Here is a 15,547-nt window from a genome sequence, read left to right on the forward strand (position 1 = left end):
AAGTGTTCGGGCATATCCTCGCTTGCACACAGATAGACGCGACAAAGTCTTACAAAAACTTACAGGACGAAAAACACGAAAAAGTAGTTTGTTTGGGAGAGAGAGAAGCCGCTGCGTGTGCACGCGCCGCCATCTTGGAAAGGAAAAAACAGAAGGAATAGAAAGTCTTGCTTGTTGATGGACTGAATGTAAAATACAAAAACAGCAGTCTCACTTAAAAGTCCAAATCAGTGAATAAAAACTGTCAAATGCAGCACTTTTTTCCAGTACCTGATTTGAAGTGGTTTCTTTTGCTCATCTTGTAGAAAAGAAAAGCCAGTAAAACAACCAGGGTGGAGGTAAAAGTCAATGCTCCACTCAAGACGTACACCAAGACAAGAGATTTTGCCTCATCTGTAAAGAACAAGGCATCCTGAACATAGACTTCTCTTTATTTTATGTTTTCTTTTAAGTTTGATGGTATAATATCAGTGACTGATTTGGGTTCTATACTATTACTTACCCCCAAACACCAGCGTGATTCCTTCTCCAAACAGTACAGGGAGTGCAGAATTATTAGGCAAGTTGTATTTTTGAGGAATAATTGTATTATTGAACAACAACCATGTTCTCAATGAACCCAAAAAACTCATTAATATCAAAGCTGAATGTTTTTGGAAGTAGTTTTTAGTTTGTTTTTAGTTTTAGCTATTTTAGGGGGATATCTGTGTGTGCAGGTGACTATTACTGTGCATAATTATTAGGCAACTTAACAAAAAACAAATATATACCCATTTCAATTATTTATTTTTACCAGTGAAACCAATATAACATCTCCACATTCACAAATATACATTTCTGACATTCAAAAACAAAACAAAAACAAATCAGCGACCAATATAGCCACCTTTCTTTGCAAGGACACTCAAAAGCCTGCCATCCATGGATTCTGTCAGTGTTTTGATCTGTTCACCATCAACATTGTGTGCAGCAGCAACCACAGCCTCCCAGACACTGTTCAGAGAGGTGTACTGTTTTCCCTCCTTGTAAATCTCACATTTGATGATGGACCACAGGTTCTCAATGGGGTTCAGATCAGGTGAACAAGGAGGCCATGTCATTAGTTTTTCTTCTTTTATACCCTTTCTTGCCAGCCACGCTGTGGAGTACTTGGACGCGTGTGATGGAGCATTGTCCTGCATGAAAATCATGTTTTTCTTGAAGGATGCAGACTTCTTCCTGTACCACTGCTTGAAGAAGGTGTCTTCCAGAAACTGGCAGTAGGACTGGGAGTTGAGCTTGACTCCATCCTCAACCCGAAAAGGCCCCACAAGCTCATCTTTGATGATACCAGCCCAAACCAGTACTCCACCTCCACCTTGCTGGCGTCTGAGTCGGACTGGAGCTCTCTGCCCTTTACCAATCCAGCCACGGGCTCATCCATCTGGCCCATCAAGACTCACTCTCATTTCATCAGTCCATAAAACCTTAGAAAAACCAGTCTTGAGATATTTCTTGGCCCAGTCTTGACGTTTCAGCTTGTGTGTCTTGTTCAGTGGTGGTCGTCTTTCAGCCTTTCTTACCTTGGCCATGTCTCTGAGTATTGCACACCTTGTGCTCTTGGGCACTCCAGTGATGTTGCAGCTCTGAAATATGGCCAAACTGGTGGCAAGTGGCATCTTGGCAGCTGCACGCTTGACTTTTCTCAGTTCATGGGCAGTTATTTTGCGCCTTGGTTTTTCCACACGCTTCTTGCGACCCTGTTGACTATTTTGAATGAAACACTTGATTGTTCGATGATCACGCTTCAGAAGCTTTGCAGTTTTGAGACTGCTGCATCCCTCTGCAAGATATCTCACTATTTTTGACTTTTCTGAGCCTGTCAAGTCCTTCTTTTGACCCATTTTGCCAAAGGAAAGGACGTTGCCTAATAATTATGCACACCTGATATAGGGTGTTGATGTCATTAGACCACACCCCTTCTCATTACAGAGTTGCACATCACCTAATATGCTTAATTGGTAGTAGGCTTTCGAGCCTATACAGCTTGGAGTAGGACAACATGCATGAAGAGGATGATGTGGACAAAATACTCATTTGCCTAATAATTCTGCACTCCCTGTATGTGTCCACATGAGTCAAAAGCACAGTAGTAAATCCCAGCATGAGACACATTCAGGCTGGTGATTGTCAAGTTAGAGACACAGGTGTGTGTTCTTCTGTTGGCTTTCCTCCCACACTGATCATTCCTGCCACCATGGGTGTAAATGAGTCCTGGATGAGATTCTTCAGAGTCTTTGAACCAGTAAACACTGTGTTCTCCATCACAAGTCCCAGTGTATACTGTACAGTTCAGAGTCACAGAGCTTCCTGGCTGGATGGTCTCAGAAGCTGATTGTTGGACCACAGCCTTGATGTTCAAGTCTGAATCTTTAACAGCAACAGTAATGCTCTCTGAAAATGTTGATGTGTACAAATAAGAACATATACAGTAGTACCTTCCTGAGTCAGAAGTCTGAGATTATTAAGTTGTTTTGACCTGTTTGAGTATCCAGGGTGAAGCGGGGATCACTCTTGAATGTATCATAAAATGTGGGATTGTTTTCATATACATAGAAGGTAGAAATGAGTCTTGGTTTCTCTCCCAAAGTTTGCTTATACCAGTAAAACCGTGGAGCTCCATCACCTTTACTGTAACAATGCAAAGTCATGCTGTCCCCAGTTTTAACTGATATGAAACGTCTTTCTTGAGGAACAGAAGAAGAGGTATTCAGGTTGTTTGTCTGAGCTGAAGTGAAATAAAAGAATGCAGGTTATGGAATCCTGAAAGCATGAAAATGTATTAAAACTTTCAAAATCAAACTCACCTATTCCCCCCAAGAATAAACATGAGAGATGGATGACAAGCTTCCCAGATGTCATCTTCTTGAAATAATCGTGCTGAATGAAAAGAATCTCAAACCTTTCTTCACTCTTCTTACAGAAGACTGTTCCTGATTGGCCAAGCAGAAGTGACACAGCATGTCTTTTTAAGGAAACATGATCACATGTTCACAGTCAGCTATAGTGGGGAAAAAAACCCTCACAATGTGCACAGTGAATGACATAAACAGAAAAAACAAGACTGAATTTTGTAATATCATTTGACCGTGTTATTACATTTGTTACTTGTTGGTTTTATAACTGACAGCACAGCTGCCAGGAGCCAATAGAGAGTAGCTGAGACACTGACCTCCGTACATAGACAGAAGTTTCCTCCTTCTCTGGTGAATGAATATGGTTTATTTTGTAAGGTTGGCTGATCTAAGTATTTCAGAAACTGCTTATCTGGAAGGTCTTTCCAGCACAATCATCTCTAGTGTTGCCAGAGGTCAAGGAGCTGATAGAAAACAGTAGCTGTATTTGAACATGCTGAAGAGCATCTCTGAACAATGTGGATGAACTATAGCAAATGTTAAAATTAGACAAAGATAAACCAAATAAATACAAAATTATGTTTTTACAGTTATAAGGAGATTCAAGATGAATATGACACATAATATGAATATGACTCTAATCCAAATTGGCCAAATGTAGCAGGGAAAATGTTCTTTACTTAGAAAGACAGTCTTCCAGCCAGCAGAGAAAATTAAGCAGTTGTGTTTACATCATCCTCACTAAGAGAGATATCTAATGGGACCCCCCTTCACACTAAGATCTTGAAGAGTATGAAGATGGAGATACTATGTGTACAAATATTTCATAAAAAGACTCAAAAATGCATTTCTAAAACATAGGTACTTTTGGAGAGCCAAAATATATGAAGCAGTTTGACTGTAGATCCATCTATGTGGATTTGTGATAACCTCTCCATGGACCCATGAAGATCGTTTACAACCTTAAACTGTATTACATCACACAGAAGATATACTAAGTTTGGAAGTGATATGCCAGTCTTTATTTGGGGTAACTGTAAGGCACTTTTAGATATCATTGTCTGCCTTTTATTCCATTTGAAGCTTGATATCTGAGAATTAAGAAAGAATTAAGAAAGACAGAGGCAGACCAGACCTCATTAGCAACATTAATTACGTCCGACAATCACAACAAAACCATTTCCTTTTTCACATTCCCCTCCCCTGACACTCCGCTCATCATTGGGTTCCCTTGGTTACAAAAGCACAACCCACACATTGACTAGGCCAGGAAAACGATTGCTAGCTGGAGTCTTTTTTTTGTCTCGCTAACCGCACTAAGATCAGCTGTTCCCATAAACACAGGGTTCTCCTTCCCACAGATCTCACAGCCACCTGATCTTTCCCGGGTACCCTCTGAGTATCATGATTTACAGGAAGCATTCAGTGAGGATAAAATGCTCTAACTCCCACCTCACCGTCCATATGATTGTGCTATTGACCTATTACCCAGAGGTCTGCTGCTGTCTGGCTGACTTTACAACCTGTCTCAGATCCATGGAGAAGTACATTCAGGAGTCGCTGCCAGCAGAAATGATCAGACTGTCCACTTCACCGGAAGGTGCTGGCTTCTTCTTTGTGCCTAAAAGGGATGGGTTTCTCCAGCCATGTGTTGATTATAGAGGGCTGAATGACATTACAATAAATAATAAATACCCACTCCCACTCATTAACTCAGCTTTTGAGTCTATCCAGGGAGCCACAGCTGAAGACATGTCTAAACAAACAAGCTTTTAATTAATTTTCTCATTGTTTTATATTATTATTTATATTTCTGGTTTTATTGTGAAGCAATTGTTAATTTTTATCTGTGAAAAGTCCTATATAAATAAATTTTACTTACTTACTTACTTTTCACATCGCTTCTCCCCAACCTTGCCAACACATATGGTGCAAGGTGTATCAAGCCCTTCTCAGGACCAGGGAGTGTCACCAGCTTTTCCCCAACTGCCGCCGAGGTGTCCCGGCCCCCAAGTACCGCCAGGAGGCGACCCCTGAGGGGGGTACTGTCATGGTTCGTGGGAGCAGTTGTGGGGAGTTGTCATCAGGATGTTTCACCAACTACTCTCTTGGGCAGAGCTGCCTGCCTCACACCTGAGCCGTATTTCACTGTTAATCACAAGGGACTATCTAAGCCAGTACGACTGCCTATTCATCGCCAGTTTGTTCAGTCACCTACTGTGGTCTCTGTGCCATCCTGTTCTGGATTCACTGCTCACTTCCTCCGTTGCCATTTTCTATTAAGGATTCCTATCCTATCCATCAGTCCCTTTGCCTGGCCTGCCTGTCCTCATGCCAATCACGTCATCTTAGAACAGCCTCCCCCATAAGCTGTTCCCAGTTCCTCCGGCTCCTGCGTTATCCCTGTGTTTCCACGTATTTTTGCCCGATCTCCTCTGTAATTAAATATTGTATATAGTTTGCAACCAGTGTACTGAGTTTGCTTTTGGGTCCCGCCTCTGTGCAGACTCTGGTTCATGACAATATCCCTTCTTTTATTCTTTTAATTCTGTATATCAGTATCCAACACAGATTTGCGGCAAAACAAAACAAAAATTTATTTTGTGCTGCCTTAATTCTTCAAAACATCGATTCAACAAGGTGTTGAAAACCTTGCTCAGACATGTTGGTCCATACTGATATGATATCATCTGCTGCACATTTGGCATCTGCACATCCCCAATGTGAATCTCCCATTCCACCACATCCCAAAGATGCTCTATGAGACTGGAATCTGGTGACTGTGGAGGCCATTTGAGTACAGTTTTATGTTTCTTTTATGTTACTTTAACAAAACAGTGTATTTGCCCTTCACGTGTTTGATGCCAAACGTGTCACAGTTTGAAGAATTAGTGATGCAAGTGTAGGACTGAAGGCAGGCATAAAGATCATCTTTTATTAGGTTGCAAACAGAATTACAAAATAGAAAAAAAAAAACTGAAATCCAAAAATCATTTTAAAGATCCTGAGAGAGATGGAGATATACAGCCAGAGAGACAAAGAACAAAGGGAAGACAAGGCTATAAATATTAACTGGAAATGAACCTGTAACATTTAAACAGGCAGTGGTCGAGCCTCTGCCGAAATGCCCTGGCCTGGATGCCTCTTTGTTGTGTAATTTCAGACCTATTTCAAAGCTTCCTTTTGTTTCTAAAGTTTGGAAACATTGTGTCTTCACAGCTGCAGGCTTTTTAAAACAGTCAAAGCATTTTTGAGGTATTTCAATCAGGTTTTAAAGCACTTCACAGCAGAGTCTGCGCTTTTGAGAGTTTTTAATGATATCTTACTAACTGCTGACTCTGGGAATTCCGTCTTACTTCTGCTTTTGGGTCTCACAGCAGCTTTTGATGCAGTAGATAACAACATTTTAATTTCTCGCCTAGAACATCATGTTGGAATTAGAGACACTACCTGGGAGTGAATAAAGTCATACCTGTCTCACAGAAGTTTCTTTGTCTCACTTGGGAAACTTTATTCATCCTCTGCCCCCTCCCATGTGGTGTACTTCAAGGATCCATCCTCGGGCCCCTTCTTTTTAGCATTTATTTACTTCCCCTTGGCCATATTATTAAAAAACATTTCATTTTTATGCAGACGACTATCAGATTTATCTAACCCTGAAACACAATGACCCTAACCCCCTCAGACCTATTTTAGAATGTCTTAAGGATATCAGAGCATGGCTGGCTCTGAATCTTTCAATGTTAATGAAAAGAAGACTGAGGTCATTATATTTGGGCCGAATGGACCTGGTGTTCCACCACCTGACTTGGGTCCTCTCACATCCTGTGTCATACCAATTGTCACCAACCTTGGAATAAAAATTGACATAGCTATTAACCCTTTACAGCCGATCGGAGCGGGCACGCTCTGTTTTGCGTAACTATTTTTAAATCCCAGTAGCACTGCAACCACGTAAGCTAGCGCAAAATTTTTTTTTGCATATGAAACCGGAGGAGTTGTACTTACATCTTATGCCATCAGCTTGTCCTAGGTCACGGTTTCCTTCCACATAAAGCTTTGCAAAAACTGCATAAAAAGCGCTTGCAGGAACAAAAACATAATATTCCAGAAACACGCTGTGCCGATCCGATCAGCTGTTCATAACACTTCCTACGTTGGAATAGATGTCAGCGCGAACTTTTGCATTTCCGCCATTACCTGCCCGAAACCGGAAGTGACGTCATTTTCGCGGAAATGTAGTCTTTTTTACTATCAGGGCCTCAGAGCCTATACTCGTCTTTTTAAAAGTTATCTTTGACTTTATGACTTTCTGTGTCGTTTCTGGGATGCTTAGGACTCATATTGCACTGCTGGAAATAGTTTATTTTGATGCATATGCTGCTTTTTTGCAAATTTGCAGTATAATATTTATTTTCGTTTTTCCTGCAGTGTATAAAAATTGGTGTATTTCAAAAATAAAACTATGAAGACACTCAAAATAAATTTCCTGTGGTGGGAAACTATTTTGTGCAACTTTTTTGTATTTACAGTTTTGAGGGATAAGCCTCTTAAATTTCTCTAACTACAAATATATGTTAAAAAAGCAAAAACGATTTTCAATTTTTTTTGTAGTTTATTGCACTTTTTTGCAATTTATGTAATTACTATGCACTTAATGAATACATATTATTAAAATCTGGGCTATAATGGTTGTATTGATGTATAGCAACTTGAAATGCTCCCAAAAATGGCTCCACAGCAGGTAAAAATATAATATAAGCTCTGGCGGACTTGGTTCTATGGTAGGTCTTAAAGGGTTAAAATGGACAAACAGATAATTACAGTTGTGAAAAATAGCTTTTGTAAGGTGAGGCAGCTCTCTAAAGTCAAACCTTTTATTTCCTTTTGTGACTTAGAGAGAGTTTTAGATGCATTTGTGACCACTCGCCTTGATCATTCAAATGCACATTATATTGGTTTATATTATATCAGGCCTCACTATCACAGTAGCGAATGGTCCAGAATGCTGCTGTTCGCCTGCTGACAGGGACACGCAAACATGAGCACATTACCCCTGTTCTTGCTGTTCTTACACTGGTTGCCTGTCGATTTTAGAATTCATTTTAAAATATTATTTTTTGTTGTCAGACCTTCTACACCTGTACACTTCACAACTGACCAGTCACTCCTTGCTGTCCCCATGTTGCGACTGAAACAACGAGGGTACCGAGCTTTTGTGGCCCGCAAATTATGGAATAAGCTGCCCCTCCATATTAGGCTGGCCCCAACACTTGAAATCTTCAAATCACTTTTAAAAACACACATTGTTTTCAAGGCTTTTTAGCAGTAGTGCCAGAGTCAGTTTGTAGTCAGTTTTAGTCTGTTTTTGGTCACTCTTAATCTTTTTATTTTGTTAATTTTATTTTTTGTACAATTTGTCTATTTTACTCATGTTTTAATATTTAATATACTGATTTATTTTTATCGTCTTTTTTCATTTATGTATTTATTTTATTGTTAATTATGTTCATTTATTTGTCTGTTTAATGTATTGTTTTTAACTTTTGTCTCTGTTTTTTGCTGTAAAGCACTTTGGTAAACAATTTTGTTTTAAATTGCTCTATAAATAATGTTGGATTGGAATTTTGAACAGATGAGAAATAACATGCAGGTGAAAGTCATTATCAACAGGAACACTACTCCTCACAACAATATTATACATTTTTACACAAAAACTAAGCCTCATCATTTGAATATAGTAAATACCACCACAAAAACCTAATCATATCACAAGCATACAAATAAAACAAGTATCCAATACTGAACCCACCAAAATAAAGTATCAACATTTCAACTGATAAAAAAATCTCAACCCCAACAATAAATGCAAACAGACAGATAACAATTATAGAACTTCAGAAATACATTAAACCCAAAATCCAAAACAAATGATCGACTGGAATTACATTTACAGGAATTTCAAAAATATGCAAGTGATGAAATGATGCTAGCAGTTAAATCATTTTTCTTTCAGACCAAAGAGAAGATGCCAAAATCATCACTACAGCAGAAAGGTAATACTAAATGTAATTTTTTCTACTATGTTTACTTTATACCGGAGTAAACACATGTATCCTCTGTGTTGCTCGTTTGTCTTCTTGCTTCTTTCGTCCTAATTTTTCTCAAAGCAGCATAATGAAGGTTGTCCTCTTGGGTGCTCTGGATACCAAAAGAATCAAAATAACAATTCAACAAGAAATGTCATTTCCTAAAAACACATGAACTTCCACACTTTAAAACTCACCTTTAAATTTACAGAATCATTTGCGTTTGAGTCTGCTGAGAAAAAAGCAAATGATTTAAACTTAAATGCCACTATTTTTAAACACAACAGTAAAATATGAATGAAAATTCTAACCTCTGGATTGGCAGTTGTTCCTCTTTTTCATCTTATACACTAAAAAAGTTGATGAGACGCTGATGATGGTGGTGAGTGTTAAAGCTGCGCTTAAGAAATACATCAGGGCAGCAGAATCTCGCCGAATTGTAAATCCTAGAAATGACAGAGCTTTTTAGCTTTTCTTCCTGAGTTCATCAAATATGATCTGCTCCTATTTATAATACCATGTGAGTCACCTCTGCTGGAAAAGTGACTTACCCCCAAAGTCCAGCTTGGTCCCGTTTCCAAACAGTATGTGTCCACATGAGGCAACAGCACAGTAGTAGATCCCAGTGTGAGACACATTCAGGCTCTCCATTGTCAAGTTATAGACACAGGTGTGTGTTCTTTTGTTGTCTTTCCTCTCACACTGATCATTCCTGACTCCATGGGTGTAAATGAGTCCTGGTTGAGAATCTTCAGAGTCTTTGAACCAGTAAACACTGTGTTCTCCATCACAGCTCAGCATAGTGTGCACCATACAGTGCAGACTTACAGAGCCTCCTGGCTGGATGGTCTCAGATGCTGACTGATGAACTAAAGCTCGTACTTTTAAATCTGAATCATTGACACTGACAATAATGGTCTCTAAGAATGTTGATGTGTAGAAATAGGAACGTATACAGTAGTAAGTTGCTGAGTCTGAAACACTTAAGTCTGAGATAATCAAATGTTTTTTTCCTTTTTCATTATCTAGTCTGAAGCGTGCACTATTGTTGAATGGATGATGAAATTTTACAAAATTGGTTTCTGACTTATAGAAGGTAGAAATGAGTTTTGGTTTCTCTCCTAAAGTTTGTTTATACCAGTAAAAACGTGCAGCAACTTTCTGTTCATAGTAACAATGTAAAGTCACTCTGTCTCCAGATTTAGCTGATATAAAACGTGCTTCTTCATGAACAGAGGAGGATAAATGCAGGTTGTTCTTCTGAGCTGTGGTGAAATGAAAGACAAAGCAAATACACATTGTGGAACATGGCAGCCGAGAAAAAAGACCTTAAAAGAATTAGACTGTGGTTAAACACAAACTTACCAATTACACCCAAGAACAAAGATATCAGGTAGAAGACAATGTGTGCAGATGCCATTGTTCCAAACAGTCGTACTGAATAAAAGAATGGGGACTCTTCACTTTTAAGAGTGAAGATTAGATTTTACTGGCCAATCAGAAGTTACACAGTACATGGAAAACTAGGTCACATGATCAATGACATCTGTAGTGTTAAACTTAGTAGCTGAGAAAAAAAACAGAAGAACATCATGATTTAGATCAGAGGTGAGATATATTAGATGTCAACTCGCTAAATATCCTGTACACAATGTGTTTGTGTGGGGCAGTGTGAGACCCATAGTTTATCACTTTGAAATATTTTATATATTTTAAAAAACATGAAAAAAAATACATAACCACGCAAAGTATGCTCGTAGCTTTTTTAATGGTTTTCATGTTAAATAAATGTTTGGAATTTTTGAAGTTTGTGTTTAGGATTTTCTGTCATGTGAAGTTGTGACTCCTGTTTGTGCCAGGTTCTGTTTTGGATATCTGTTTTTATTTCTTTGTTATTTTACTGTGACTTTCCATCCATCCATTTTCTTCCACTTATCCGGGACTGGGACGCATGGGCAGCAGCCTAAGTAGAGAAGCCCAGACCTTACTCTCCCTGGCCACCTCCTCCAGGTTGTCCTGGGAAATACCAAGGCGTTCTCAGCCGAGTGACGTAATCTCTCAAGCTTGTCCTGGTCTCCTCCCAGTGGGAGGTGCCCGGAACACCTCACCCGTAAACCAACCATAAATGAGGGTAGGGACGTAGAATGACCAGTAAATTGAGCCACAGCACCAATCCATCTGTCAATCTCCTGTTCCCTTCCCCCAGGATGTTGTCGAAGCTCTGCCAGAGTCTGGAGTTAAAGATCACACGGACGGGGCTTCTGCCATGCATTCTTCCCCCATCACCTGATCCAACTCATCACCAGCTGGTGATCAGTTGACAGCTGAGCACCTCTTTTCACCGTAGTGATAACTACAATACTATTAGGTCTTTCCCTTTCCTATATTTACTGTTTTCTAGCACTTAATTATCTCAGACCTAAGTGTTTCAGGCTGCACTCTGAACAGGTTGCCATTTTTCCGCTAAGTCAACACAGAGCTGTTTTTGGACAGTGAATGATGTCCTTCTCTGTGTGGCAGGCAAAGTAGGACGTAAATGAAGGACTCATTAAACATTAAGTGAACTCAAAAAGGAAGCTTTAATGCTGACCACTTTGTAAAAAACAGAAAAATACAAAACTCAGATAAAGCAGGAGCCACGAATTTACAGTCTAGGAACGAGGTGGGATACATAAGGCTGGAGATTTTAGTGGGGACCACGTGGACCGGTGGTAGTGCAGGTGAGCGGGTAGCCTGAGGCCCAGAAGAAATGAACTGAGGTAAAATGGAAAGGTAGGCAGGTTGATGCACAGAAAACTTCAGGCTTAGAATGGCTGGACAGTGAGCATCACAAACTGCCTGAAAACCGAAGGCGATCCATGAATGTCCTGCTAATCAAAGTAGTACATAAAAGATGGTTGGCCTGTTACCACTTGAGAATGAGACAATAATCCGACACCCAAGAGCTGTCACACTACTCCTTAAATAGCCTAGCAAATGATGCCTGATGCTCTGCAGGTGTATCAGGAAAACCCTGATGATCACAACCATGACCGCCTGCACTAAAAAAGGAAAAGACACACAAGACAATAGAACACATGCAGTCCCAAATCCTAACATAAACTGATGAAAATATGACGAAAGGCATGGGAAACACAGGAGAAGCATGATAACTAAGAAAAGTCTATAAAGTGTTGGGTTTTTTGTGTGTTTTTTTTGAGAGAAGACAAAGGTGCTCAAATGATAAGTTTTCACAATTTATTATTAAATGGTTAGAATGTCAAATTCGTTTTACATGGCATGGTGGACTGCCATCTCTCTGGCTTGAAGGCAAAAGCTGCCACACGCAAGCAGTAAACACTTTTATTGTGTGTGGTAAAAACAGAGCGTTAACATGATTCGTCAAAAGTTGGAGAAAATCCTTTATACCCCATGTCCTGCTTATGTTTCATCTCCTGCACCTTTCAGACATCTCCCTTTATGGAGATGACAGTTCTGCAGGCAACACTCCCATCACCATGGCAACCACCTCTTTTCCTTCCTGTAGAGTTAGAGAAGGGGGAAAAGAGCATTCCCTAATAACCAAAATGCATTGCCCTGTTTTCCTCTAGCAGAGTCAGCCTTAAAGTTTTATACCTTCTGGTGCCATCACCAGCCCTAGCAGACCCCTCACACATTCCTTAGAGACAGGACTAGACCAGGGGCGTGAACTCAAGGGAGGTAAGAATACACAGCGATTCAAATAATACAGTATAGACTGAAACTAAGAAAAGGCTAGATGTTAAAAAAACAAAAAACAAAATTGGGAATCTAAATATAACTGAGAAGAAGAACCAGGAAATGTCGAAATCAGGTAGACTCGAAACACCAAGTGTTAGAACCAGTGTTTGGAGGCGTGACATTGGTGTTTGACCTTTTTGTTTTTTAGATTAGATTAGATTAGATTAGAAGAAACTTTATTAATCTCTCGGGTTCCTCCTGGAAATTCAGTTTCCAGTAGCACAGCACCGACAGAAGTTGCATGTTACAGATACAATAAAGAGGAATGAGAGTAAGGATATGAGCATAAATATACCATATATACACATATATAAATACAGAATAAATAATAGCGATAAATAGGAATACCAGCGTATTGCACATTTGAGTGAGTCTATCGCACAGTGAAAAGGGCACTACAACTCAGTTGTTCCCGCCCTCCTTTGTCCTCCTGTTTCCCCTCCCTCTCTCCTCCAACGAGGAGTTAAACAGTTTGATGGCGTGTGGGACAAAGGAGTTTTTAAGTCTGTTGGTTCTTGACTTTGGGAGAAGCAACCAGTCGCTGAATAGGCTCCTCTGATTATTTATGGCCATGTGCAGAGGATGCCCAGCATTGTCCATAATGTCCAGCAGTTTCATTAGTGTCCTTTTCTCTGCCACTGTCACCAGAGTGTCCAGCTTCATGCCGACCACAGAGCCAGCCTTCCTGATTAGTTTTTCCAGCCTAAATGAGTCCTTCTTTGCTGTGCTGCTCCTCCAGCACACGACAGCATAGAAAAGTACTCCAGCAACCATCAACTGGTAAAACATCCTCAGGAGCTCCATGTAGATATTGAAAGACCTCAGCCTCCAGATAAAGTAGAGTCGGCTTTGTACTTTTTTATACAGGTGCTGCGTGTTGCATGACCAGTCCAGTTTGTTGTCCACCCACAGCCCGAGGTACTTGTACGTGTTGACCACCTCCACCTCCTCTCCCTCTATCTGAAATAGCACTGGACCTGGTCTGGACGTCCCACAACCAGTTCCTTGGTCTTTGAGGTGTGATTCAGGATGTCTTCCAGATGGCGCGCACTCCCCCCAGTTGCAGGTGCAGCTTTGTGTGAGACCGTGTGACAAAGTTCCTCACCAGACTCCTGTACTCCTCTTCCTGATCATCACAGATACACCCCATGATGGCTGTGTCGTCCGCAAACTTCTGAATATGGCATAATTCAGAGTTATAGCAGAAGTCAGAGGTGTACAGAGTGAAGAGAAGAGGGACAGCACGGTTCCCTGTGGTGCTCCTGTGGTGCTGACCACAGTGTCAGACGTGATGTCCTTCAGCCTGACGTTCTGTGGTCTGTCAGTGAGGTAGTCGGAGATCTAGTTTTTTCAGAAGCAGACTGGGCCGGATTGTATTAAAGGCACTCAAAAAGTCCAGAAACGGGATCCTGACCGTGGCTTTCCCCTCGTCCAGGTGTGTGTGTGCTCTTTGTAGGAGCTATAGAATGGCATCCTCCACTCCGACATCCGCCTTTTAGGCGAACTGTACTGGGTCCTGGCATGTTGTACCTGTGGTCGGAGGAGGTTGAGGAGGAGCCGCTCCAGAGTTGTCATAAGATGTGACGTGAGTGCCACCGGTCATTCAGCTCATTGGGCTGGTTCTTTTTGGGGACTGGGATGATGTAGGATGTCTTCCAGATGGCGGGCACTCTCCCCAGTCACAGGTTGAGGTTGAAGACTTGTTGTAGCGGCTCCCCATCACCTTTAAGGTTCTTGTTTCACCAGGGAGTCAAACTACTGTGCTTTCTTTTTCAAATGAAAAGCAAATTTCCTAAAGCTTGTATTTAGATTTGTTATTTGAACTGGAGCTCAACCGCAAATCCCAAAGTGAGGAGAAATTACAGAGACTTTTTGCTTTTAGATATCTATTGCTGTCACAGTTTATCATACAACATCAGTTACCTCTACTGGAAGAAGAAAGCTTCATAATGGGGAAATCCACATGTTTTATCTCTTTTTGCAACATTTTTTTCTTTTTGCTGAGATTTTCTTAAAATGCAGTGCATTTGACCTGTCACAGTCACTGTAAATTGCACTGGTTTTCTTCATTCCCATCCAAAACTCAAGCAGAAGACCACAACCACACATTGTTTTCTTTTAAAGAGTCCAGAAGGTGACTATATACTACAAGATAACTACAGGCTTATTTAAAAAAGAAACAAAACCCCCAGCTCATATTACACACTGTTATACAATGAAAAATGCAGTAAACATTATTGTGTACACAATTTGGATGTCAACATCTAATGAATGTATGAATTTTTTTTTTTACTGGATTGGAAAAAATATAACCTGCTGCTTGACACTGGAGTAAAGACATTCATCTTGGTTGTTCCTCTGTCTCGTTGAACTGTTGGGCAGGTTAATGCTTAAAGCAGCGTAGTGGACGTTGTCTGCATCATGGTGTAACTGAAAGGGACTTGACACACTGTTCTTAAGATAGACAATTGGTACAGTTTTTTTTTCCACCTTTAAATTCAGAAAAGACCAAAGTTATTCTTATCATAAAAATCTCATACATATTTTGTCTAACCAGGTACTAACTCTAAATGGCATTACTAATACCTAACACAGGTCCTAGTTTGGATTTGGGCGACCTCTACTTTTAAGATTAGGCGACAAACTTTCCTTTTTGGTCAAGTTTAGAGTTATACACGGATCAGGTGACACCAAACCATCTCTTACTCATGCTTCTATTTTCATTCCCATGTGGTGATTCACCACTACAGCATGTCATAGTTTGTATGTTGACATTGTCTCTCTGTGCTCTTCCATTTTCTCTTC

The 15,547-nt window shown here is 40.3% G+C and overlaps 1 protein-coding gene and 1 pseudogene across 2 annotated transcripts; both read right to left on the reverse strand.

The window, feature by feature from the left end:
- Positions 1–156: 156 nt before the first annotated feature.
- Positions 157–3,088, reverse strand: LOC120739022 (annotated as a pseudogene).
- Positions 3,089–8,411: 5,323 nt separating this feature from the next.
- On the reverse strand, positions 8,412–10,409 carry LOC120739048 (immunoglobulin kappa light chain-like). Of its 2 annotated transcripts, none has more exons than XM_040040695.1 (5): positions 10,349–10,409; positions 9,535–10,248; positions 9,295–9,429; positions 9,181–9,212; positions 8,412–9,095 (listed from the first exon to the last, which is right to left on the reverse strand). In XM_040040695.1, exons 1-5 carry the CDS (start codon positions 10,401–10,403, stop codon positions 8,982–8,984), a joined length of 1,050 nt encoding a protein of 349 aa, XP_039896629.1. In that variant the 5' UTR covers positions 10,404–10,409; the 3' UTR covers positions 8,412–8,981. The 2 variants fall into 2 exon arrangements, with proteins under 2 accessions (XP_039896629.1, XP_039896628.1); XM_040040694.1 differs by having other exon boundaries at positions 9,181–9,215.
- Positions 10,410–15,547: the final 5,138 nt, after the last annotated feature.

This window comes from Simochromis diagramma, unplaced genomic scaffold (genome assembly GCF_900408965.1).
Source record: "Simochromis diagramma unplaced genomic scaffold, fSimDia1.1 OVJJ01000317.1, whole genome shotgun sequence".
Classification (NCBI taxonomy): domain Eukaryota; kingdom Metazoa; phylum Chordata; class Actinopteri; order Cichliformes; family Cichlidae; genus Simochromis; species Simochromis diagramma.

Excerpts from the sequence above, each read along its gene's own strand:
- LOC120739048 (XM_040040694.1), bottom strand. The coding sequence starts at position 10,403 with ATGGCATCTGCACACATTGTCTTCTACCTGATATCTTTGTTCTTGGGT. Across the intron at positions 9,430-9,534 it reads GACCAAGCTGGACTTTGGGG|GATTTACAATTCGGCGAGAT; the intron begins GTAAGTCACTTT and ends TGTCATTTCTAG. Across the intron at positions 9,096-9,180 it reads ATGATTCTGTAAATTTAAAG|AGCACCCAAGAGGACAACCT; the intron begins GTGAGTTTTAAA and ends TTTGGTATCCAG.